This window comes from Metarhizium album (assembly GCF_000804445.1).
Source record: "Metarhizium album ARSEF 1941 chromosome Unknown scaffold_34, whole genome shotgun sequence".
Lineage (NCBI taxonomy): Eukaryota > Fungi > Ascomycota > Sordariomycetes > Hypocreales > Clavicipitaceae > Metarhizium > Metarhizium album.
The window spans coordinates 157,959-179,180 of record NW_024467608.1 but is presented as its reverse complement, the minus strand read 5'-3'; the positions used below and the strand labels follow the sequence as shown (position 1 = coordinate 179,180).

Sequence of the window (21,222 nt, the reverse complement as noted above, 5' to 3'; positions counted from 1 at the left end):
CTGACGGGGCATCCTTTGTACGCTTTGGAGACGTTCTTGATGAGAGATATTGTGGCCTTGGGTCTGGGATTTGTTGATCTTGGAGGGGCTACATCTCCGCCCAACAACGGTCAATGTCAACAAGGAGAAGGCCAGTTTAGGCAGGCAGGCAGACAAGGCACTTAGGGAGCACAGAGTAGTTCCTTGGCTTGGCGCTCGAGTGCTCAGTAAAGGAGGAGTACCGTACAGCTGCGGTAAGTTGGCAACAGCCAGACAAAACCCCCTTCTCTCCAGCCGGTCCAGCCCGTTGTGCGAGGTTGCGTGTTAATGCAGGTCCCCAACGAGGAGCAAAAGCAGATGCACAAGCAAGCGGCCTATGAAAAAGACGTGGAGAGTACGGGGCATGGAGGACCAGTGTTGAAGCATCGACGGCTGTGCTCGGTATAGAGAGAGTGGTGACTTCTCATCTGTGCACATGCGGTAATAATACGCGAAGCACTCGCCACCACTTGACGGTTTCGAAAGGAAAGAGCGGCAGTTATTAGGGCTTCTGATGACTGGTTTGATACCTACCAATGGCATCCATGTGTGTGGTGACCGAGGTCCTGAGGTCTAGTGATGCCCGGCGGTGCAGTGCTGTTTGGCTGTGCACTTGCAGGCTGCAATAGCGCTTGAGACCAAAAGTCCCACTGGGAGGCATCGGCTTCAGCGCTGGAGAGGGCTCAAGGGCCGCTGTGGCCTTGCATGCTTGACATGGATCAACATTGCAGGCTGTCGCCTCTTGCAACTTGCAGGCGCTCCGGATCTAGACCAGTCTCATGTGCTGGTTGACTCGTGCTATTGACTGTCAAGTGAATGGAAGTGCTAGTAACAATAAAAGCACTCCGCGCCATGGCAGGTATTGACCGCCAATGCTTCAAATGTTCCCACTACTGCTATTGCCATTGGCGCTACCGCGCCGAGGCTCTGCTGGTGGGGTGTACCTGAGCGGCCTGTCAATGTTGTTGCCAGGCGTTGACACCGCCTGAGTTGACCGACATCTGGACACTGGAGCAGCCAGGCGTCACTGCTCACTCTTTGGCAACCAACTTAAACCGGACCAGTTGACCGCCATCCAAGGTCCCGACTCTTGAGCCCACCAGTTGCCAGTGGACTGCTCCCTCTGAGCCCACCAGATTTGTCCCACTGGTCAACCGGTCCCACTGGTCCACGTCCCCTCGGGTCCCCTCGGGTCCCTCTCCGTCCCTCATATCGAACTCTTATGGTCAAACACCAACACCAGGCTCACATCAGTTACCATCGTCTCTGCCGCCCATATCGTCCACGTCGCCGCCGCGACCGAGCCCCGCCTTCTGCATCTTTCAGTGTTTACATGTTCAGTCTTACATGCTATTAACGCCCGTCTCGGCCTCTGCTCTCCGAGCGTCATCACGCAGTTGCCGCTGCCGTTGCCGCTGCCCAGCTGGCCCCCAATTTGCGAAGCTCAGCCCCGATCTCGATACTCGCAACCGTTGGGCAGTCACGCGAACAAGGATACGCCTTCGACCCCGTGCCGCCAGTGTTCCTGTCCGTCGTGCGCATCATTTTCTGGTCGCCCAAACGTCTTCAATTGGCACCCGTATTACTTTTTGGGGACCAACATAGCTGATGCCGACCGAGAGACTCCCCCCTCGTCCGTTCTTGTCGTACACCTGGCGCTGAAACGAGACCACACTCGGACGCAACACCGCGTGTCTGTGTGGTTTCAAGCATACCATAAACCGACGGCTCGACGGCTAGGCGACTGCATTCTTTTTCCACGACGAAAAGCAAGCGTTGCCTTTGTCTAGCTAGGCCGTCGCTGCATCATTGGGCCACGATGGCATCGGACCACGGCCGGCCTTCTACCGACCGCTCTCGAGGTGATCACCCAGCCTCCGACTCGGGCTACGCAAACGACAGAAACTGGCAAAATGGGGGCTCAAGAACACCAGATAGTACCTATCATCTCAAGCCCACCAGCTCTGGCTCCAGCATGCCCGGAGCCTTTCCAGGGACCTGGTCTGACGAACCTCCGCCCCGCAAGAGCGGGGAGAGGAACCGATCGCGACAAAGAAACGGACGCACTGCCAGTGGCCAGTTGAGGATCTGTAAAAAGTGTGGCGAGCCATTGACTGGCCAATTTGTCCGAGCCCTAGATGGCACCTTTCACCTGGATTGCTTCAAGTGCCGTGTAAGTAGGCTCGATAAAGGCGTTGACGCCCTCTCCCTCCTATCCAACCGAAACTTGCCCCTGCCATGGTCCTTTTCACAAACGTGCACAATACCTCTTGATCCCCCCTACTAATAGACTAAACAAAGGATTGTGGTGAGATTGTGGCATCAAAGTTCTTTCCTGCGGATGACGAGAATGGGGATGGGCCATATCCCCTTTGTGAGACGGATTACTTTCGAAGATTAGGCTTGCTTTGCTACCAGTGTGGAGGAGCCCTGAGAGGGTCCTACATCACCGCCCTGGATAGAAAGTACCATGTCGACCATTTCACTTGCTCGCTTTGCTCGACAGTTTTCGGAGCCCAAGACAGCTACTATGAACACGAAGGCCACGTCTACTGCCACTATCATTACTCGACTCAATTTGCACAGCGGTGCAATGGTTGCCAGACGGCCATTCTGAAGCAATTTGTGGAAATATTTCGGAATGGCCAGAATCAGCACTGGCATCCGGAATGTTACATGATTCACAAGTTTTGGAATGTCCGCCTGGGTCAACCGACCGACACGCCAGATGAGCCCCCGCCAGAGCCAAAGGATAATGCCGTCAGAGAACATATTCGTATGGAAGAAGAGCGAATGGAGGAAAAGGTTTACCGCATTTGGAGCGTCCTTTCAACGTTTGAAGAGTCCTCTGCGGCGTGCATTTCGGATATGCTCCTCCACGTCAGCAATGGAGCTTATGTTGACGGCATTCTTGTAGCGAAGCGCTTTATATGGCACGTTGAAATCCTCTTCCAGTCAGCAGATAGACTTGACCGGTTGGTACTATCTCACAGCGAAAAGGGTAAGTTTTAATGACGGAAAAAAAATTGACGCCCCTAAAGGGGCGTAGCAGAACAACTCTAGGCTGACACTACCACGTGCAGGCTTGTCATACGGGCGCGAGGCTAAACTGCTATGCAAAAAGATTGTTTCGTTCTTTTCATTGCTGTCGAAGACACAAGACACGAGCGTCCGAAAACTTGGTGTGACGCAAGAGCTTCTGTCTCTCGTCACCGGCTTGGCTCATTATCTCAAGCTTTTGATCAGAATCTGTCTCCAGGGAGCGTTGCGTCTTGAGCGAGACAACGGAGTACAAGATGGACTTGACCAGCTTCTTAATGACCTCAACGATTTCGAGACGTACAAGACGGATGAAAGCCTAATGCAACTAACGATGGGAGGTGCAAACCTCTCCGGCAAAAACTCTGATCATTGTGCCTTTTGTCAACGTTCGATTGAGGATGAATGTGCCAAGAACGGCGACCTACGATGGCACCTTGCGTGCGTCAATTGCAGCCGATGTGGGAAAGAGCTGGGGAGGTCTCTTGAAGAGGCACGACACAACGCATTTGACGGGAAGGTATACTGTACCAATTGCGTCGCGCTCAAGACAGACGGTGAAGTACCGTTCGAGCACGTCACAAAACTCGGACAATACATTTTTCTGCTAAAGGTGGCCCTCGCTCGACTCTTGGATATCCTGCGCAGTAATGGCACCCTACCGTACACGACGGGCGACGTCCAAGCCACCGGCAACAACAAATTAGGCGCGCCGCCCTTCCTTGCGCCGGATGGCAGATCAAAGTCATATGCAGGCACTGAAAAGAAAGAAAACAATCACCGCGAATCGACATATGAAAACACCCTAAATGAGGTGCGGCGCCTGCGCAGTACCCGCCTCGATCGCCATTTATCCACGAGTGTTCGCCAGGCACGATCCTCTCGCGTTATGGATGCCGACGGGAAAGGTCCTCGACCAAGCTCGGCTGGTGCAGATGAGCCGACGAATGACTTGCAAGGCTCGACAGACTTGATGTTTGGGCAGAATGATGCCATCACGCTGGACGATATCCCCCGCATCGTTGCTGTCGAGCAATCTCGGGAGCAACAACAGCGTGACCGAGATGCTCGTCAAGATCCGTTCCGTGGACCCGGAGTCGACAATATGCGACCTCTTGGTCACCAAAGAACCCAATCTGCCGGTAGAGACCCTGATATGCGTGCTGCCGAGGCCCTTCCCAGCCGAATGGTCCGCAAGTTTTTCCCTGAATTATCCGGTCTCGAGTATTTCAACGTCCGTCACTTGGCCGTTTTAACAATGCATCCCCTGGTTGAGCAAGAGTTCACGCTCGATGAGTTGCTGAATTTTATTGAATCACGGAAACAACCAACGTTTTGGAAGAACCTGGGCAAGGCATTCAAGAACGACAAGAACAAGAACGTAAAAAAGAAGGGCGTCTTTGGGGTGCCATTGGAAATCATTATCGAACGAGACGGAGCCGACTCAACTGATGGCGTCGGGCCCGGAACCCTTCGAATTCCTGCCGTTGTGGATGACATTATCGCTTCCATGCGAAAGATGGATCTGTCGGTCGAGGGCGTGTTTCGAAAAAACGGCAATATCAAGAAGCAACAGGCGTTGGTCGAAAAGATCAACCAGGAGGGTTGCGACGTTGTTAACTTCATGGAGCAGCCTGTTGTGCAATTGGCAGCGCTGCTAAAGCGATACCTTAGGGATCTTCCCGACCCTCTCATGACTCACAAGTTGTACAGTCTTTGGATCGCTGCGGCGAAGCTGCCAGATTTGGAGAGGAGAAAACACTTTCTTCACCTGACATGCTGCCTCCTACCAAAGAGTCATCGCGATAGTCTTGAGATTCTATTTACATTTTTGAAGTGGGCTGGATCTTTTCATCAACTGGACGATGACGTCGGATCCAAGATGGACATCAGGAATCTCGCCACGGTTATTGCGCCCAATATCCTGACAAACCCAAACAAGACCCCCGCGCTGGATGGTGAGGCTATATATGTTATTGACGCTGTGGAGATGCTCATCAAAAACATCGAGGAGATGTGTCAGGTAAGTCGCCACTCCATCACGGAACGGGCCAAAACCCCTCAAGTGCAAAGACGGGGGCGTCGTAGCTGACAATGGCCAGGTCCCTGACGATTTATTGACATTACTCAACGACCCTTACATCTTCAGTAACAGCGGTGAAATCACCACAAAGGAGATCCTCAAGCGATTCCAGTATCGCAGGGATCAATTACCAGCTGTTGACATCAGCGAAGTTTACAATAGACAGGATGTCTCAACTCGATCTCCTCCCAAGCGAGTGGACACAGATCCATCCGTTTGGCAAGGTGAAAGGACTGTACGCCGAGTCCAAGATCCTTCGGCGCCCCCAGTCAGCTCTGGCCAGGGAACACCGCCGCAAAGGTGGCCCGGCTCGGGGGAACATATACGAGGACCATACAATCCTAGGCTCAACCACTCTGACAGCCACCTCGATGGCACGGATGTCCAGCGTGGTGACTGGCGCAACTCAGCCTGGGGCCGTCGGGGCGGCGGCCTAGGTGTTGGCGGGAACTCATGACCAGCGATATCGCTTTCCGGGTTCCTGCATGCTGGCGCTTGAGACGGGAGGCTGAATTTAGCCTAAGCGTTTTTGCTCATACAAAAAGACATAATTTGGGTGTAGCCATTATGCATTCTCAACGGCGTTATAGTCTCACTTTGGTCGTTCGATAAGCAACAAAAGGTCCCTTCCCCCCAACATTTAACGTTTCTTCTTTTCGCCAATGCTGTCCTCGTTGCCGCCGGCCTGCTTATTCATTTTCTCACCATCGATCATTGACGACGCGGACATGACAATCTTTGTGGTTGCATGCACATCCCTCCATTAGTGAAGTCTGTCTGCTCTTGCTTGTCAGGCTTTTTTTTTCTTCAAAGGGCTTGTGACAACAGAATTGACATCTTCTCCCGTGCTTTCTCGAGTCTCTTGACGGGCTTGTCTTGACATGAGAAGGAGGCAAAATTTCTCCCCTGAAGCCGGCAATGCGGCGTAAATTCCACGAGTCGTGGAAGATTCGTTGTCAGTGAATACCTCCTTCTAGTTCCGCTTTTACGTCTTCCGGCGACCTGTTATTCATTACGTGGGCGAAACCGTTTTCTGTAGTCGGCGAATGTGGTAGTTGCACTTTACTTCAGCATGGCGTGTCGCGGACTATTTATTACATTTGTTGATGCGGGGAGAATGGAACCGAAGGATTTGTTGGTTGATGCACCAAAGCTACGCCTTGACTCCTTTTTTGTTCTCTTTTTGTCTTCTTCTTTTTTTATCAAAACTTATTTTTTCTTCCTCTTCCTTTCAACACCATTATCCAATATGTGTCCTTTTGTATAAGGGATGGGGTGGTGTTTGAGTCCCTTTTGTGGATGGCGGAAGGGATCGTGGAGTGAGTAAAGACGTGGGATGTGGGAACTTGTGATAGCGAGGCATCGGTGACGGGTAGTTTAGCCGGCCTGGTGGCAGCAACCAATAGAAGAGATGACTGTGCGATGGCGCTCATGACTATCGTGATGAAATGTGCGGTGCGAGTGGGTGAGTACGCGGATTTGAGGCATTTCGCCCGAGCTATTAAGCGCCGTAGGAAGGGCATTATGTGTTGCAAAAGTACATGAGGTGTTCGTCCCTGCCCCCGAGACCCTGACGGCCCCCTTTTCTCCCAGCTCGACCGACCCGTAGCCTCCAATCCATCTGACAGGCCGTCTGTCAGGCCTTCTTCTTGTCCTGCTCCAGAAACCAAGCCACGCCCCTGGTGACGCCCTCCTGCAGCGTCCACAGCGGCTCGTAGCGCAGCACGCTCTTGGCCTTTGTGATGTTGTAGTAGCGCGTCATGGTTGCCATGGTGGCCCTCGTCTTGGTGAAGGTGGGCGGTTTCCCGATGATGGTGAAGAAGAGCTCACTCAGGACGCCGAGGGTCAGGCTGGTGCCCTTGCCGAGGGTCCAGACGGCGCCGGTGCCGGCGTCGCTGCCGGCAGCTCGCCAGACGGCGCGGGCAAAGTCCCAGAAGTAGCAGGGCGAGTCGTTTGTGATGAGGAAGACCTCGCCGTCGACCTTTTCGTGGTCCAGCGGCCGGGTGGCTGCCGAGGCGGTGGCGAGGAGGGCGTGGGCGGCGAGGAGGTGCGCGTGGGCCACGTTGCCGACGTAGGTGAAGTCGAAGATGTTGGTGTTGTCGCCGAGCTGGATGTGCGACTTGTTGTTCTTGTAGGCCTTTATGAAGCCGGGGAGGGTTTGGACGTCGCCCTCGCCGAAGATGCCCGCTGGGCGGAGGGCGGTGGTGAGGAGCTCCGAGGGTGGCGAGCGGTTCGCTGCGAGGACGAGCTGTTCGGCGGCCGCCTTTCATTACGTTACGTTTAGCTTTTTTTTTTACTCCAAAGGGGAGGAAATGGTTTGTGGGATCGTCGTTTTACCTTGGTCTCGGAGTAGTACTCGTGCTGCTGGGGGCCGCGGATGACGGGCCACCGCTCGTCGGCGTTCCTCAGGTCGTTCTGGTTGTCGCTGATGACGCTGGCGGAGCTTGTGTAGACTAGGGCCTTGACGGAGGCGGCGCGGCAGGCGTCGATGACGGACTGGGTGCCGTGGACGTTGACCTTTTTGAAGAGCTCCTTGGCGGTTTTGGTGTCGCCGCTGGCGGTTGGGCTGGCGGTGTGGATGACGACGTCGGGCTTGAGGTGTTGGAGGAGGGAGGAGAGGCGCTCGGTGTCGGTGATGTCGCATTCGTGGTAGGAGGCGGCGGCGTTGCGGTTATGCTGGCAGCGGAGGTCGATGGACGAGACGGACTGGGTGGTCCATTGCGAGAGGGCGAGGTTGATGATGTGATGGCCCAGGAAGCCGTTGCCGCCGATGACGACGAGGTGGCCGAGGTGGCCGCGTTCCGGCATGGCGGGCGTTGTTGGGTTGGGCTCGGTTGGGCTGGCTGGGCTGGGCTGGGCAGTTTGACACTCTGTAAAGTTGGATTGGATGAGGTTCTGGTGTTGTTGCAGTCTGCAGAGGTCGAGGTCCTTAAAGGAGGTTGCGAGATTGAGTTGGGCGGGTCGCGCGGCAGCGGCAGCGGCGGCTTGGCTTATTGGTGCGCTTGTCGCTTGTACGACATGTCGCTCATGGCCGGCAGCCACGGGCAGTTCGTCGGTGCATCATAGATTCCGAGGTGCTTCAGTAGAGCACAAGTACAAAGCCACATCCTCGTCGTCGCCAGACCGCCATCGTATCGTACCGCGTCCCGCCTCACCAGTCACGACTCGCGACTCAGACTCACGACCCAAAGACGTCATTCATCATGTCACCTCCGCACCATGGAACCCCCCGACGTCGAAATCCTCGTTCACGTAACCTCGCCCAGCAAGGTCTCCGACGACGACACGTACAGACGTCTGGCGCGCGCATATCTCGCCTTCCGGCCTGAGACCACAGTCGACATCACCACGGCCGCGGCACCTCTGTCCAGCCAGCACTCCGCGTCGCCGATTGTCCAGGAAGCCCTGTGTCCCGAATCCCAAGACCTCAGCTTTCAAAGCGCAATAGATAACCGGGCCTCGCCCCGTCTGCGCGCAGGCGCGCCCTCTTCCTCGCAAACGAGAACAAGGGCCCTAATCGCATCTCCCTCGCCCCCGTCATGGACCTCGCCGCCCAGCCAGATAAGCGACTCATACCCGCTCCCAGACGCCGCCATCATCAACACCACGCCAACCCGACTTCTGCAGCGCTATCTCCAAAAGACGCCCTCGTCACAAAGCACCCCCTCGCCCAAGCATCACCACACCGGAGCCCCTTCGCCAAGCAGCGACTCGGCCGCCATCAACATCCCCTCGTCGATCCCCGTGCCCCCCGACAACGAAGCTCAGCCCCGTCCCAAGCCCGACACTATTCCCGTCACGCCCCATGCCCCCGCGGGACTTCACAAGCGTCCCCCCCCAGAAGACGAGGCCCTCGACATCACCCACATCTCCAACAGCTTCGCGTCGTCCCCGGCCGCAGAACCCGCACCGCCCCCGACCAAGACCGCCCGGACGCTCGTCACCGCGGCCCCGGCGTCCCAAGTCGACGTCCCCCTCGCCCTCGCCCTCGCCCCCGGCACGTCAGAGGCCGGCCCGACCCGCTCCCCGGACCTCTCCGCCACAGAAGTCATCTCCCACACCCTCTCCATCAGGCCGCCGTCTCCAGAAACCTCCACGGCCAACCTGGACCCCGCGTCCCTCGTGTCGCCCAAACTCGACAAACTCTCCCGCGACTTGTCCACCCGCTACAGGCCGAGGGCAGCTCGCCAGGTCGACCCCTTTGAAAGGGGATACTGGCTGGTAGATTGCACATCGTGGTCCGACCAAGTCCGTCTCGACACGTGGGTCTTCCTGACGAATTACCTGAGCAGCGGACTCGCCGGCTGGGGCGTGTGGTGTACGCGAGACGAGTCGCGTGACTGGATGCGCTTCTACTGCTGGGGCTACGTGGCCAAACACATCTATCTGCTCACGTATCTCGCCAGCGGGAGGGAGATCAAGGCCACGGGCGCGAGGTGGCTTGACGCCCAAGGCCAGGTCGTCCTGCAGGTGGACGGCGCTGGGAGCAAGTGAATCCTCCCGTCTTCTCGGACGCCTCTGATAGTTTGCTGGGATGCACAGCGCGGCGTTGGTCTGCATGGGTCTGGATTGGAGTCAAGGGCCGGGCGGGCATTGAACGGCGTTGGGTGGCATGTACGTGTCCACGAGAGGGAGCTCTGCACGATCACGCGTAAATGACGGACAACACACTGGGCGGCGTTGAGGGAGGGGATCGTGGTGAAAATTTCCACCCCTGCTACTCACTTAGTATATATACATACAGTACATTGATGCGGAGCCATCAAACCTGGAAACCAAATGTGACAAGACAAAACAAACAAAAGAGGGCGGGCACGGCTCTTTGAGCCTAGACCCAGCCAGCCTCGTTCTGGCCGAAAGCCTGACCAAGCATCTACGAATTTCTGCTTCCTCTTCGTATTTCTTCTTCATCCTCATTATGCTGCAAACGGACGTCGCAGATGGTTTGAGTCAACGGTCGCGTTGAAGCAAGGGCAACAAGGAAAGAGGTCCTCTGGTTTCAACAATCCACTCTCTTACGAGGGCACTTGGCTGGCAGCGCCTCCCTGCGCCTTCCAATACGCTCTAGCCTTCTCCTTCAAATCCTTAAAGAGTACCGCCGACTTCTCCGACTCCGAAACCGCCGCCTCCTTGAACGGCTGCTTCTCCGACTCCGACATGGATCGCCACTCCTCACTCATGGCACGGAACGAATCCTGTGACGTGCCGCTGCCAGGTTGACTGTTGACCTGCGAGAAGCGGGACTTGATGAACAGCGCGTAGGGACTGCGGGCACGCTTGGGCAGGCGGTCATCATGAATCAGGAAGAGGCGCGTCTTGTTGGTCTTGCGGGCAATGCGGCGTCTGGCAATGTTGGCCAGGTAGATGGCCTCCACGGGTTGGGACTCGACCCATTTCTGGCGAGTTGTCTTGTTGGCGTTTTGGTTAGATTGGGCGGTGGACTTGAGGTCCTGCATCTTGTTAGCATCCCCGGTGATTGCCTGAGCCTTGATCTCCACGGGGTGCCGCGACTTGATTTTGCCCCCCGAGAGGGTCCAATCGAGCCAGAGGGCACAAGCGAGCGAGCGTTGAAAAGGGGGAAACATACCTCCTTTTGCGACTCGGACAGCTCGGCGAACCTACTCGAGAGCCCCTTGATCTTGTCCGTCAATGTGCCTTCACCAGTACCAATATTCCTGGACGTGTACACAGACCACGCCGAGTCGGGCAACAGGGACGGTCCCTTCAGCAGAGCCATTTTCTTCAGTTGCCCCAGCTCCGCCTTCTCCTTGTCCTCAGGCGTCAGCTCCTTCTTGGTCCTCTTCTTTGGTGTAGCGGCCTTCTTTGTCTTTTTCCTAGTTGCCTTTTTCTTAGTCGCAGTAGCCTTCTTCTTTTTCGTAGCTGTGCTGCTGCTTTTCTTCGTCTTGCTGCCGGGTGCCTTGGCCGGCGAGCGCACCCGCGCCGACACGCTCAGGGCCCGGGCGGCGGCAAAGATACTCAATGCATTGGGGGAGCGATAGCCCACGGATCCTCGGGGCAATCGTGTGGTGAGTCTAGAAGCGGCGGTTCTGCCAGGTTGTAGAACTCGGCGGGCGGCGGCCCTGCCAATTGCTGTCAGCATCGTTGTTGATGGGTTTGAGCGACACGACGTCCAAGGCAGTAGTAGTGGTAGTAGCTGGAGGGACTTGTGCGAGGAGATGGCTGGGCAATAAATGGCGTGTGGGCGGATGACGACGTTTGTACGAAATGAAATGAAGGGGGCTGGGTAACCGGGTCGCATGCGGCCGTTCCCTGTCCCCTCTCCTCTTCCACTCTGTTGTTGCAGGAACGAGCACCAGCTCCTGGAGCTCCCGCAGGTTAGCTGGCGAGCTTAGTATCTAGTACCTGCGATAAGCCCGGCAGACGGTGCAATTCGCCAGTACAAGGTACTGATTAAGCTCTTTTTTATGTCGGAGCCAATAAGCGCTCTTCGATATGCTTATGTAACGATTCTGGGTCCAGCGTGCCCTCGACGCCCCCAGGCTTCCGCAGGACGCGCGACAGCATCATCTCTCGGACAAGCGCTCAACCACAGCTCAGGCGACCTGCGTCGTGAGCACATCAATCAATCGAGCACCTCCCACGTGCCAAGAGAACCTCTTTCCTCCGCTCCCTTATCCTCCATCGTCCCATCTCAAAATCATCAGCCATGGACCACCGACCGCAAGCATGGGGCAGGGTACGCAGTCCCCCCCCCCCCAAGCAATCCCCGTGCTTCAACTCACAAGCGCCAAACTGACCCTTATACAGCCCAGAGACGACATTTACGGCGCATACGATACCTCATTCATGAATAAAAATGGCCCTACTGCACATACCCAGCAGCCCATCGTCACAGGAACGTCCGTCGTCGCCATCAAGTTCAAAGACGGCGTCGTCATTGCAGCCGACAACCTCGGTGAGTTTTGCCTCACAAGCCACGCCCACGCCCTCCTTTCCTTCTCTGCCTGCCTTCAAGCCTCTGCACATAATCTTGGCCCCTACATTTCAAGGCAAAGAATGCAACCTGACGTTCCCCAGCGTCGTATGGCTCCCTCGCCCGCTTCACCGACGTCAAACGTCTCCGCCCCTTCGCAGACGCCTCGGTCGTTGGTTTCAGCGGCGACGTCTCGGACATGCAGTACCTCGACCGCCACCTGACCGACCTCGCCCTCACAGAGGCCTACGACTCCCCCGACTCGGCGCGCCTCAACGCCTCCAACCTGCACCGCTACCTCTCCAAGCTCCTCTACCGCCGACGCTCCAAGTTCGACCCTCTGTGGAACCACCTCCTGGTGGCAGGCCTCGACGACAAGGGTAGCCCATTCCTCGCTGCGGCAGACCTGCTCGGCACAACCTACTCTGCGCCCAGTCTGGCCACGGGCTTCGGCGCAATGCTCGCCCAGCCGGTCATGCGACGCCACGCTCCCGATGAGGAGTCTGCTGCAAAGCTGACCCGCGAGGAAGCCGTGGATGTCGTCAAGGAGTGCATGAAGGTTCTGTTCTACAGAGATGCCAGGAGTCTGGACAGCTACTCACTGGCTGTTGTCACCAAGGACGGTGTGGAGCTCAAGGAGAATGAGAAGTTGGAGAGTCAGAGCTGGGCGTTTGCGGAGAGAATCAGGGGTTACGGAACCCAGACGGTTTGAGTACGCCAACTAACGATGGACTGAGTGCATTGCTGGCTCGATACAGGCGAGCTCTCTGGGGAGAAACTCCCTCTCCATGTGTGATGGGTTGGGGAGGTTTCAAAATCTGGCTGTTCATGAAGAACATCGTTGTTGGGAAATCTGGCTGTTCATGAAGAACATCGTTGTTGGGAAATCTGGGTTCTTCTACAGTGCACGAGACACAGATTGCCGCCATTCGTTACCAATGCCACTGACGAAGCTAGGCCAAGTTAGAGCATAGAACTTGTACTAATAATTGCGTCTGCTTGTTCAGTCTTTTCAAATCAGCATTCAGCAATCAGCACATTCACGTAGTGAGGAATTGTCAAGTAGCCGGCGCCGTAGATGATACAAAAGTACGCTTGTCTTGTATTGTGCAAAGTGTCCATAAAAACAACTTTTCCCGGAATAGAAACCTTGCGCATACCTCGCCCGTCTAACACAGCGTCTCGTCTGATTTCCATCCCAGGCGCTTTCATCGTTATCAAAATGTGCAGGGCATATTGCTACAGCCAAATCGCTAGTCGTCCTAGACAACAGAAAGACATAACTCCCATAATCCATCCAACATCGCTGCGGAGACTATGCAGCGGCAATTTCTCGTAAAAGTCGCTCCAAGACCACGAGAAAAACGAGTACCGTATGCCAAGCGCGCCTCAAACACCCAGACTGAACTATGGGGACACGCCAGCGTGACACATTGGTATGACCAGTACACGAGCGACAGCCTTTTTTTTTACTCAACAGTAACAGACTTGGCCAAGTTGCGAGGGAAATCAACATTGAGGCCCTCAAGAACAGCCAGCCAGTAAGCAATCAACTGCAGGGGAATCACGTTGAGGAGGCCTTGAAGACAATCAACAGTCTTGGGGATCTCAATCTTCTGGGCTTCCGAGTTCTTAAACTCAGGGTCGTCAGGGTTGCAAAGGATTATGGGCTTGCCTTCACGGGCAATGACTGTGATTTCCTGTTAGCGATGGTCGAGGTTCGAGTGACTCAACGGTGCGTGCTCGTCAAGTGAGAAATAAAAGCGGTAGCTCTTACCTTGCTGGTAGGCATTGAGAGACTTCTTGAAAATCTCATCGCGAGTGAGGATCATGATGATGGGCATATTGGCATCAACCAAGGCCAACACGCCGTGCTTCAATTCACCAGACATGACAGCCTCGCAGTGGAGGTAGGAAATTTCCTTGATCTTGAGCGCACCTTCAAGTGCAGTAGAGAACTGGCTGCCGCGACCGAGGAGGAGGAGGGACTTTTGGTTCCTGAAAACCTTCTCACACATCTCCTTGATGGGCTTGTCCAATTCCAGAATAGTCTTGATCTGGCTGGACACATTTGCAAGACCTTGCATGATTTCTTCGCGACGCTCCTTCTTGGAAGCCCTGTCCTCGCTCAGGGACAAGGCGAACATGACCATGGCAATAAACTGGGAGGTGTAGGCCTTGGTGGAGGCAACACCAATCTCAGGGCCGGCGTTGACGTGGACACCGCAATGGGTGAGAAGAGAGATGGACGAGCCGACAACATTGACAATACCGACTGTCAAGGCACCGCGCTCCAAGCAGTAGCGCAGAGCCATCAGCGAATCGGCGGTTTCACCAGACTGTGAGACAAACACGCATGTATCGTCACGGAACACGGGGGCCTCCCTGTCCAGGAAGTCTGAAGCCAACTCCACAGAGATGGGGATCTCGGCAAGCTCTTCGAAAATGCCGCGGACGGCCATGCAAGAGTGGTAACTGGTACCACAGGCAATGAATATAATTCTTCTGGAGCGGCGAATAGTTGAAATGTACGACCTCAATCCACCCAGAGTGACAGTCTTGGCATTGATGTCAAGACGGCCACGCATCGTGTTGACGACGGACTCGGGCTGCTCAAAAATCTCCTTCTGCATGAAGTGGTCAAACTTGCCCTTCATGATCTCCTGGAGCTCAAGCTCAAGAGTCTGGATAGCACGGACGTTGGAGCTTCCATCGGCCTTCTTCAGGCGGTGAATGTTCAGGGAACCCTCGTGGATATGAGCAATGTCATCGTCCTCAAGATACAGGACCTTCTTGGTATGTTCCACAATGGCCGAAGGGTCGGACGAGAGGAAGAACTCGGTGGGCATGGGCATGCCGTCGTCGGTCATGAAGGCACGGGACTGTGAGCGGTGCAGAAGAGACTTGTCGGGAGCTCCAAGCAGGCTGTTGGAGGGAGAGAGGAAGCCGGTTGCATTCTTCTTCAGGGCCACGTTCTGAGAAGCAGCCTCGGCGGGGAGGGGAGTGTTGTCGTCAGCGTACTCGACGTCAACAAAATCCACCTTCATGCGTCGCTGAGTCTTGACGCCAATGACGAGCGGCGAACCCTTACGGGCGGCAATGACCTCGTGTGGGTAGTGAACAGACTTGATCAACAAACCATAAGCTCCCTCAAGTTCTGAGATGACAGCCTTGGCCAAGTCGGTGAAGCCAATCTGAGGGTGTTGATCGTAAATATACTTGGTGAGCTTGGCAATGCATTCTGTGTCGGTCTCGGTTTCGAACTTGAAGCCCTTAGCAACCAGAAGCGTCTTAAGCTCCTTGTAGTTGGTGATGATGCCATTGTGAACGATGCTGAATTCCGAGGTAGGGTCCGAACTATGGTGAAGAGGCGGTGAGGTCAGCCAATGGTTGTCTTGCAAGTCAAGTGGGGGAGAAGCTGTGCTACTCGAAGCAGGTAGAGTGCAGTGACGGGACGTGGCCCCTCTCCCCCCTTCAAAAAACAGAAGAAAGAACAAGAAGGAGGAGGGAAGGGAAGGGAAGGGAAGGGCCCGCAAACACAAGCTTACCGGTGAGGATGGCAGTTAACTTTCGAAGGAGGACCGTGGGTAGCCCATCGAGTATGAGCGATACCAGCGTGTGAATCAAAGATCTTGGAGAGATCGACATGCGATTCGTCAATAAGAGCCTTCAGCTTTGCAACCTTGCCGACCTCTTTGAAGGCGTAGACCTCGTTCTTCTTGTCCCCATCGACTGCTAAACCAGCAGAGTCGTATCCTCGGTACTCGAGACGGGAGAGACCTGTTCATCCGGGAAGCAGAAAGGATATTGTCAGCGTTTCTGGAGCCGTGATTTTGTCTTTGTTTTCTCCGGAGCCGGGCGTCAGCCACGTACCGTTGATCAAGGTATCGAGAATGAACTTGCGATCCTTCTCCACCAGATAGTTGATGTATCCAAAGATGCCACTGTTTGAAAGAATAAGCTGTCAGCATCAAGACTGCCTCCGATTGACAGTTTCCTTTGCAGTAATGAGGTGCAAGCACGTGGGAGCAAATCCGGCCATCATGGCAAGCTCTAGCTAGATTCGCCGACAAACAAGGCCGAGGCGGGGTACGCAAAAACAGCGAGGGGAGCTTACCACATGATGAAGATGCCTTGCCCTCAGATGATATTATAATGCTATGTATGATAGATGCAAATACGAGATGAAGTGAAGGGAAGCGGATGGGAGGTTCTAGACGGCAAATGAGGAAAGGCGGGAGATCAAACGGACAACGGTCCAGGAGGGAGCTGTTTGGCTTAAGTATGGGTGAAAGTCGAAGGGCGAGGGGTGGGGAAGACGGACGATGGATGATGGATGGCGCGCCGCCAAGGGGACACCTGGGGTAAGGCCCAAGGGGTGGCAGGGGGCAACCCTAGGCAGGCGGCCGCACGCCGCACTAGTCAATCAGTGGCAGGCAGCCGGCCGGCCGACGAGCCCAAGGGCCAAGAGAGAGGCCCAAGAGGCCCACTGGTTTGAGGCTTCGGGCTCAGCTTCAGCAGGTGGGGAAAGTTGGAGGCCAGTGCCAAGAGAGGAGGGCCAGAGGACGAGGAGAGGCTCTGGGCTCTGGAAGGCACGGGGTAGCGACGGATGGATCAATACGAGTAGCAGGGCACAATAACAGGGGAGGCCCTCCATCCAACGGGGCGGGCACGATTGTTTTGGGTGCGACAGCAGCCGATGTTGTCATTGGGACGGCGCTCGTTTGTTTGAGCCCGAGGCTGCACGGGCGTGTTCAACGGCGGCAAAGCGCGGCAGTCAGCTCTCGAGAACCTTTGCAAGGTTGGCGCTAAAAACTTGAAAAGTCTAGGTTCCCTGCTTGAGAGTTCTAGGCAGTGGGTGGGTGCTGATATCAGTGACTTCTTTGTGTAAATTCTCTTCATCATTGCTCACAGTCCAAGGGCCCTGAGGTGTGTCTGTGAGGGCTCCATGGCCCAATCATCCGCCGCATCTGCCTCGCCTGCCCTCGCTGGCCCAACAACCATGGCACTCACTTTCCCGAACCCAAGTGCTTCCATGCAAAAAAAGAAGAAGAAGAACGAAGCCGTCCATGGCCCTTGCGAGAAGCAGACGCATGTTTACGTCTGTTTTCCGGTTTTGTCTGTGCTACTCGAGACACTTGCGAAGCTCATCGACGTGTCTCGCGACATTCTAGTCCTCCTCTCGTCTCGACTCTAATGCCGTCGTCAAAACCGTCGCTCATGAACCCCGTCCACGACGCCCGCCTGCCCCTCGTGGCCCCTGCCCGGTGGCGCCAACGGGTCCATGGACGTTCCTGGTCCGGGCCTTGGCGTCCATTCTTGCCCTCGTCATGGCAACCACGACGTCCGACATCGACCATCGCCAAGTCAACTTACCACATCGGTGGACCCCAGGTGGCCAGTGGCTGCGCGATGCGGAGCACTACGAAACACGGTGCAGCAACACGAGAAGGCTAGCTTGGTCGCCTTGTGGCAACCGTCCTGCGTTGGCCCTCGAATCGCTGTTGTTGTGTCAATGTCAATGTCGCCTCGGCTTGGCTGCATTTTCTCCATGGCAACAACCAAACGCATCGAAATGCAGAGCAGTCTGCCACGAGCCGAGAAGAAATGTTTTGAAAAGCCGGCCGACCCGACCCTTTCGTCATTGCCTACTCCGTAAACAATCCTGAATCGTGTACCGTGATGATGCGGATCACAGATGACATAATGACCATGTCGCTTCAGCCATCCAAAACAACGACTTCTGCAAGAGACAACGGACACGGCGCTGTTCCGATTCGGCACTCCGTACGCCTCTTTGACAGGTGCTCATGTCAGAGGTGCCACAGCGGCTGCCGTCCCCGAAATCCAGGACAAGTTTAACAAAGTTCCACCAAGCCTTGTTTCACTCACAATGTCACTCTTCGTATTCACTCGGGGCGCCAACGCACACTACCCGGATGCCGACGAAATTTGGCCCTGGCTACAACGTTTCTCGGCATTGTTGGAGATGACGATTCAAGCACATCAGCCTACTCTGGTTCTTCTTCCGCGCATTGTGTTACGGAGTACGGAGTACGGAGCAAGGGCGTCACATCCCGTCACAGCCTCAATATGCGCCCCGTTTGCTGTTCTAAAAATAGTACGCCCATCTCGGTAGGCGATCGGCCCCTGGTTTCTTTTCCTTCACCTCAAGCCTCAAATAGCACCTATCGTCAGGTCCGGTCGACACTACAACTCCCTAGCTCCCGAATATGCTGGCTGAACCTCTTGCAGGGGGGGGGGGTTTATATTCCTTCTACTAGTTATTCTGCACCCATTTTCGGCTCCTGGTGCTGTGTACGCCATCCGGTTGATATCAGCCCTGTCCGACAGCTGATGTCGGCATTTTTTGGCCGGCGCTATAACTGCGCCTAGCTGGCGTCCTGTCTTGGCCGCGAAATCCCAAGTCGCAGAGAGGTTGTCGCAACGGGTCACTCATGACTAATACCCACTACGTATTGGTAACCTGGATAAGGGCTTGCCCTCAATGGAGCACAGTAGATAAGCGCACCTACAGATAAGGGCGCATACAATTATTCCTTTTGTACTCCGTACGGAGTAGCTACTATAGACTTGTCAATATATACATTCTATGTTTACTAGGGACTATGACGTGTGACAGTTATGAGCCTGGGAGGAAAGACTCTCCTGTAACTTCCACTCAAGTAACTTGAGCATTCGATTATCTATTCCAACTCTCATCTCTTTGTTTTCCAAGCATACAATGGATGCAACAACGCTCCAAACAGCTGCCACCAAGTCGCAGCTATCAACTAAGGTTAAGCTTGAGCTTCCGTCCCAATGGTATGCTTGGTTCACGCTCTTGAGGATCCACGCTCGCGATAGTGAGCTCTGGAACCTAATAAACCCCGATCAACCTGAGCAACCTGGAGATATGTTGCCTGCTCCTCTAGGTCCAACCCTGGCTCAAGCAAGAGAGTTGTTAGCCGAGGAGAAAAAGGCTCATCCAACTTTTGAATTCAGCGCGGCAAATGTCCTTCAATTACTACGAAATGAATATCTCACCAAGCTTCAAAAGCATAAAACAAAGGAAGCAAAGGCGTTCGCTATTCGCAAATGGATCTCCAGAACGGTTGAACCTAGCACCTATGAGTTTATCCTATCAGACCTTGAAAAAAAGCATCCTCAAGGCTTCTCGTTGAGACAATTAATCAAGGGTATCAAAAGCCGGCTAGCACCAAGCGAATCAAGCATGCGAGAAGAGACTCGCAGGCTGTATCGAGCATGCCTTAATGAAGCCACACTCGCACATACCAAACCAGACCTGTGGTATGCAAAATGGAACAGAGCCTATATGCGCGCTCAAACCCATAAAATCAGGGAGATTGAGGAACCCTATGGTATTCACGATTTCCTAGACGCAGTTGGAGCTCGTTTTGACCCCGTATGGGCGAGAAATATGCTTTATACCATTACCAACAACGAGTCCCAAGGAATCGAGAATACATACACCCTTCGCGATTATGGCACATGCTTCCACGCAATTACAACTAGGCACAAGTACGAGCACAACAATGCTCGAGGAGTCTGCACCACACTGGGAGAACGCTCAGATCAAGAAGACGAGCAGGAAAACAAGGAAACAGAGACACAAAAGGGAAGCCAATCCAGGAAAAAGAGCAAATGCCCTTGCCCGAAGGGTGCAGACCGTAGTTGGCATAAATGGGCAGCAAAGGATTGCAAGATCCTACGCTCGATAATCACAAGAACCAAGGATCCTGAGATTAGAAGGTTCCCGAAGGAAGACGACTGCAGGAAGGCCAAAGAACGATATGAGAGCAAACAATGGGAAAGCCTACGCGCTACCATAGCAAAGGAAGGCTGGGGCAAGGGCTCGAAAAGCTCAACAACAGAAGGAAGCGATTCCCCAACCGGTGGCAGCTTCAGCGCAGTCATAATCGACCCTTCTGTCATGCAAGCAAACGACCCGTGTGATATCATTAGTACACGCCAACACCCGCTCTCTTTGAGCACAGTACTCAGTAACTGCGACGCTATACATCTCGTCAATGATGTCGACCTCCTTGAGCCCGGCTCGTACAGGGAGACTAAGGGCGAGTACGTAGAGGCAGGAGCAACCTCCTATCTGATCTCAGGAAGAGGTACTCGTGTGCTCAAGAAGATCTTAAACGGTGTGGACGGAGCTCAAACCACAGACCTAATACTCAAAGATGTTGCAGTCATTAAGGATTTCCATGTAAATGTTGTCTCGGCAAGCCGCTTGAGGGATAAAGGCGCTTGGATTTGCGGGTTTGACGATACACTACGCTTTGGACCTTTAAAACAAGGCGTAATTCTAGCACCATTAGTCCGAAAGCATAAAATATTGTTTCTTCAATATAAGCCTCTTTCCCTGTATGCCGCCAAGAACCCCCCCATCAACCTTTCTGCAGTCATTCAAGCAGTAGAGAATCGAATGCAAAGCTCAAAGCGCGGGAGACTAAGCAGAGACCCTCCAAGGCTGAGAGAAGATACTAAGGAGCTTTGGCACCTTCGATCGGGCCATCTCGCTCCAGCCGCTTTAACCAAGCTTCCAATCCATACGAGGAACGTGCGATTTAAGGGGACTAAGCGCATCAACTGCGAAACCTGTGCGCAAGTCCACGCTCGCCAAGTTATATCAAGGAGGCTATACACGCACAAATCGAATGGAAGCGTGGAACGAGCAGGTCAACAGATGACAGTTAACTCGAATTCAATGCTCAGTGGCGCACGGCTGCCTACAAACCTGTGGTCAGAAAGCGTGCAAGCAGCCACTTTCCTGTATAATATTAGCCCGAACCAGGCCTAGAATCGGAAACGCCCGCTTGAATACCTGGAAATGTGGTTTAAAAACAACGCTCACTTACTAATAAGGGAGTATACAGTTGACCTAACTACAGTAACTACGTCTATGACTAAAGCAGAGCTGCTTGCTTTACAGCAAACCGCAAAGGAAACAACAGCTTTAAAGCGCCTTTTTAGAGACATTAAATTCAACCCTAAGCAGAGCTGCAATATTAAGTGTGACAATCAGCAGACTATTTGTCTTGTGCTTAATTCAAGCGAATAAACTAACACTTATCTGCGACATGTCAACATCTATAATATGTGGCTTAAGCAGGAA

General features: G+C 54.4%; 7 protein-coding genes across 7 annotated transcripts; 4 read left to right on the top strand and 3 right to left on the bottom strand.

The window, feature by feature from the left end:
• Nucleotides 1–1,837: 1,837 nt before the first annotated feature.
• On the top strand, nucleotides 1,838–5,597 carry MAM_07678 (Rho GTPase-activating protein domain protein; the record flags this gene model as incomplete). The annotated part of the gene is made up of 4 exons (XM_040826476.1): nucleotides 1,838–2,191; nucleotides 2,320–3,019; nucleotides 3,102–5,080; nucleotides 5,160–5,597. The coding sequence occupies 4 exons, from the start codon at nucleotides 1,838–1,840 to the stop codon at nucleotides 5,595–5,597; spliced, it is 3,471 nt and encodes a 1,156-aa protein (XP_040675556.1).
• Nucleotides 5,598–6,776: 1,179 nt separating this feature from the next.
• On the bottom strand, nucleotides 6,777–7,948 carry MAM_07677 (C-3 sterol dehydrogenase/C-4 decarboxylase family protein; the record flags this gene model as incomplete). Its single annotated transcript, XM_040826475.1, has 2 exons — nucleotides 6,777–7,403; nucleotides 7,478–7,948. The coding sequence occupies 2 exons, from the start codon at nucleotides 7,946–7,948 to the stop codon at nucleotides 6,777–6,779; spliced, it is 1,098 nt and encodes a 365-aa protein (XP_040675555.1).
• A 411-nt stretch (nucleotides 7,949–8,359) lies between these two features.
• MAM_07676 (uncharacterized protein) lies at nucleotides 8,360–9,634 on the top strand (the record flags this gene model as incomplete). The annotated part of the gene is made up of 1 exon (XM_040826474.1): nucleotides 8,360–9,634. One exon carries the CDS (start codon nucleotides 8,360–8,362, stop codon nucleotides 9,632–9,634), a length of 1,275 nt encoding a protein of 424 aa, XP_040675554.1.
• A 521-nt stretch (nucleotides 9,635–10,155) lies between these two features.
• Nucleotides 10,156–11,240, bottom strand: MAM_07675 (HMG box protein; the record flags this gene model as incomplete). Its single annotated transcript, XM_040826473.1, has 2 exons — nucleotides 10,156–10,590; nucleotides 10,728–11,240. The coding sequence occupies 2 exons, from the start codon at nucleotides 11,238–11,240 to the stop codon at nucleotides 10,156–10,158; spliced, it is 948 nt and encodes a 315-aa protein (XP_040675553.1).
• A 567-nt stretch (nucleotides 11,241–11,807) lies between these two features.
• Nucleotides 11,808–12,786, top strand: MAM_07674 (20S proteasome subunit; the record flags this gene model as incomplete). The annotated part of the gene is made up of 3 exons (XM_040826472.1): nucleotides 11,808–11,837; nucleotides 11,909–12,056; nucleotides 12,179–12,786. The coding sequence occupies 3 exons, from the start codon at nucleotides 11,808–11,810 to the stop codon at nucleotides 12,784–12,786; spliced, it is 786 nt and encodes a 261-aa protein (XP_040675552.1).
• Nucleotides 12,787–13,543: 757 nt separating this feature from the next.
• Nucleotides 13,544–16,196, bottom strand: MAM_07673 (glutamine:fructose-6-phosphate amidotransferase; the record flags this gene model as incomplete). Its single annotated transcript, XM_040826471.1, has 5 exons — nucleotides 13,544–13,764; nucleotides 13,852–15,431; nucleotides 15,623–15,854; nucleotides 15,948–16,018; nucleotides 16,192–16,196. The coding sequence occupies 5 exons, from the start codon at nucleotides 16,194–16,196 to the stop codon at nucleotides 13,544–13,546; spliced, it is 2,109 nt and encodes a 702-aa protein (XP_040675551.1).
• Nucleotides 16,197–18,819: 2,623 nt separating this feature from the next.
• On the top strand, nucleotides 18,820–20,907 carry MAM_07672 (uncharacterized protein; the record flags this gene model as incomplete). The annotated part of the gene is made up of 1 exon (XM_040826470.1): nucleotides 18,820–20,907. One exon carries the CDS (start codon nucleotides 18,820–18,822, stop codon nucleotides 20,905–20,907), a length of 2,088 nt encoding a protein of 695 aa, XP_040675550.1.
• Nucleotides 20,908–21,222: the final 315 nt, after the last annotated feature.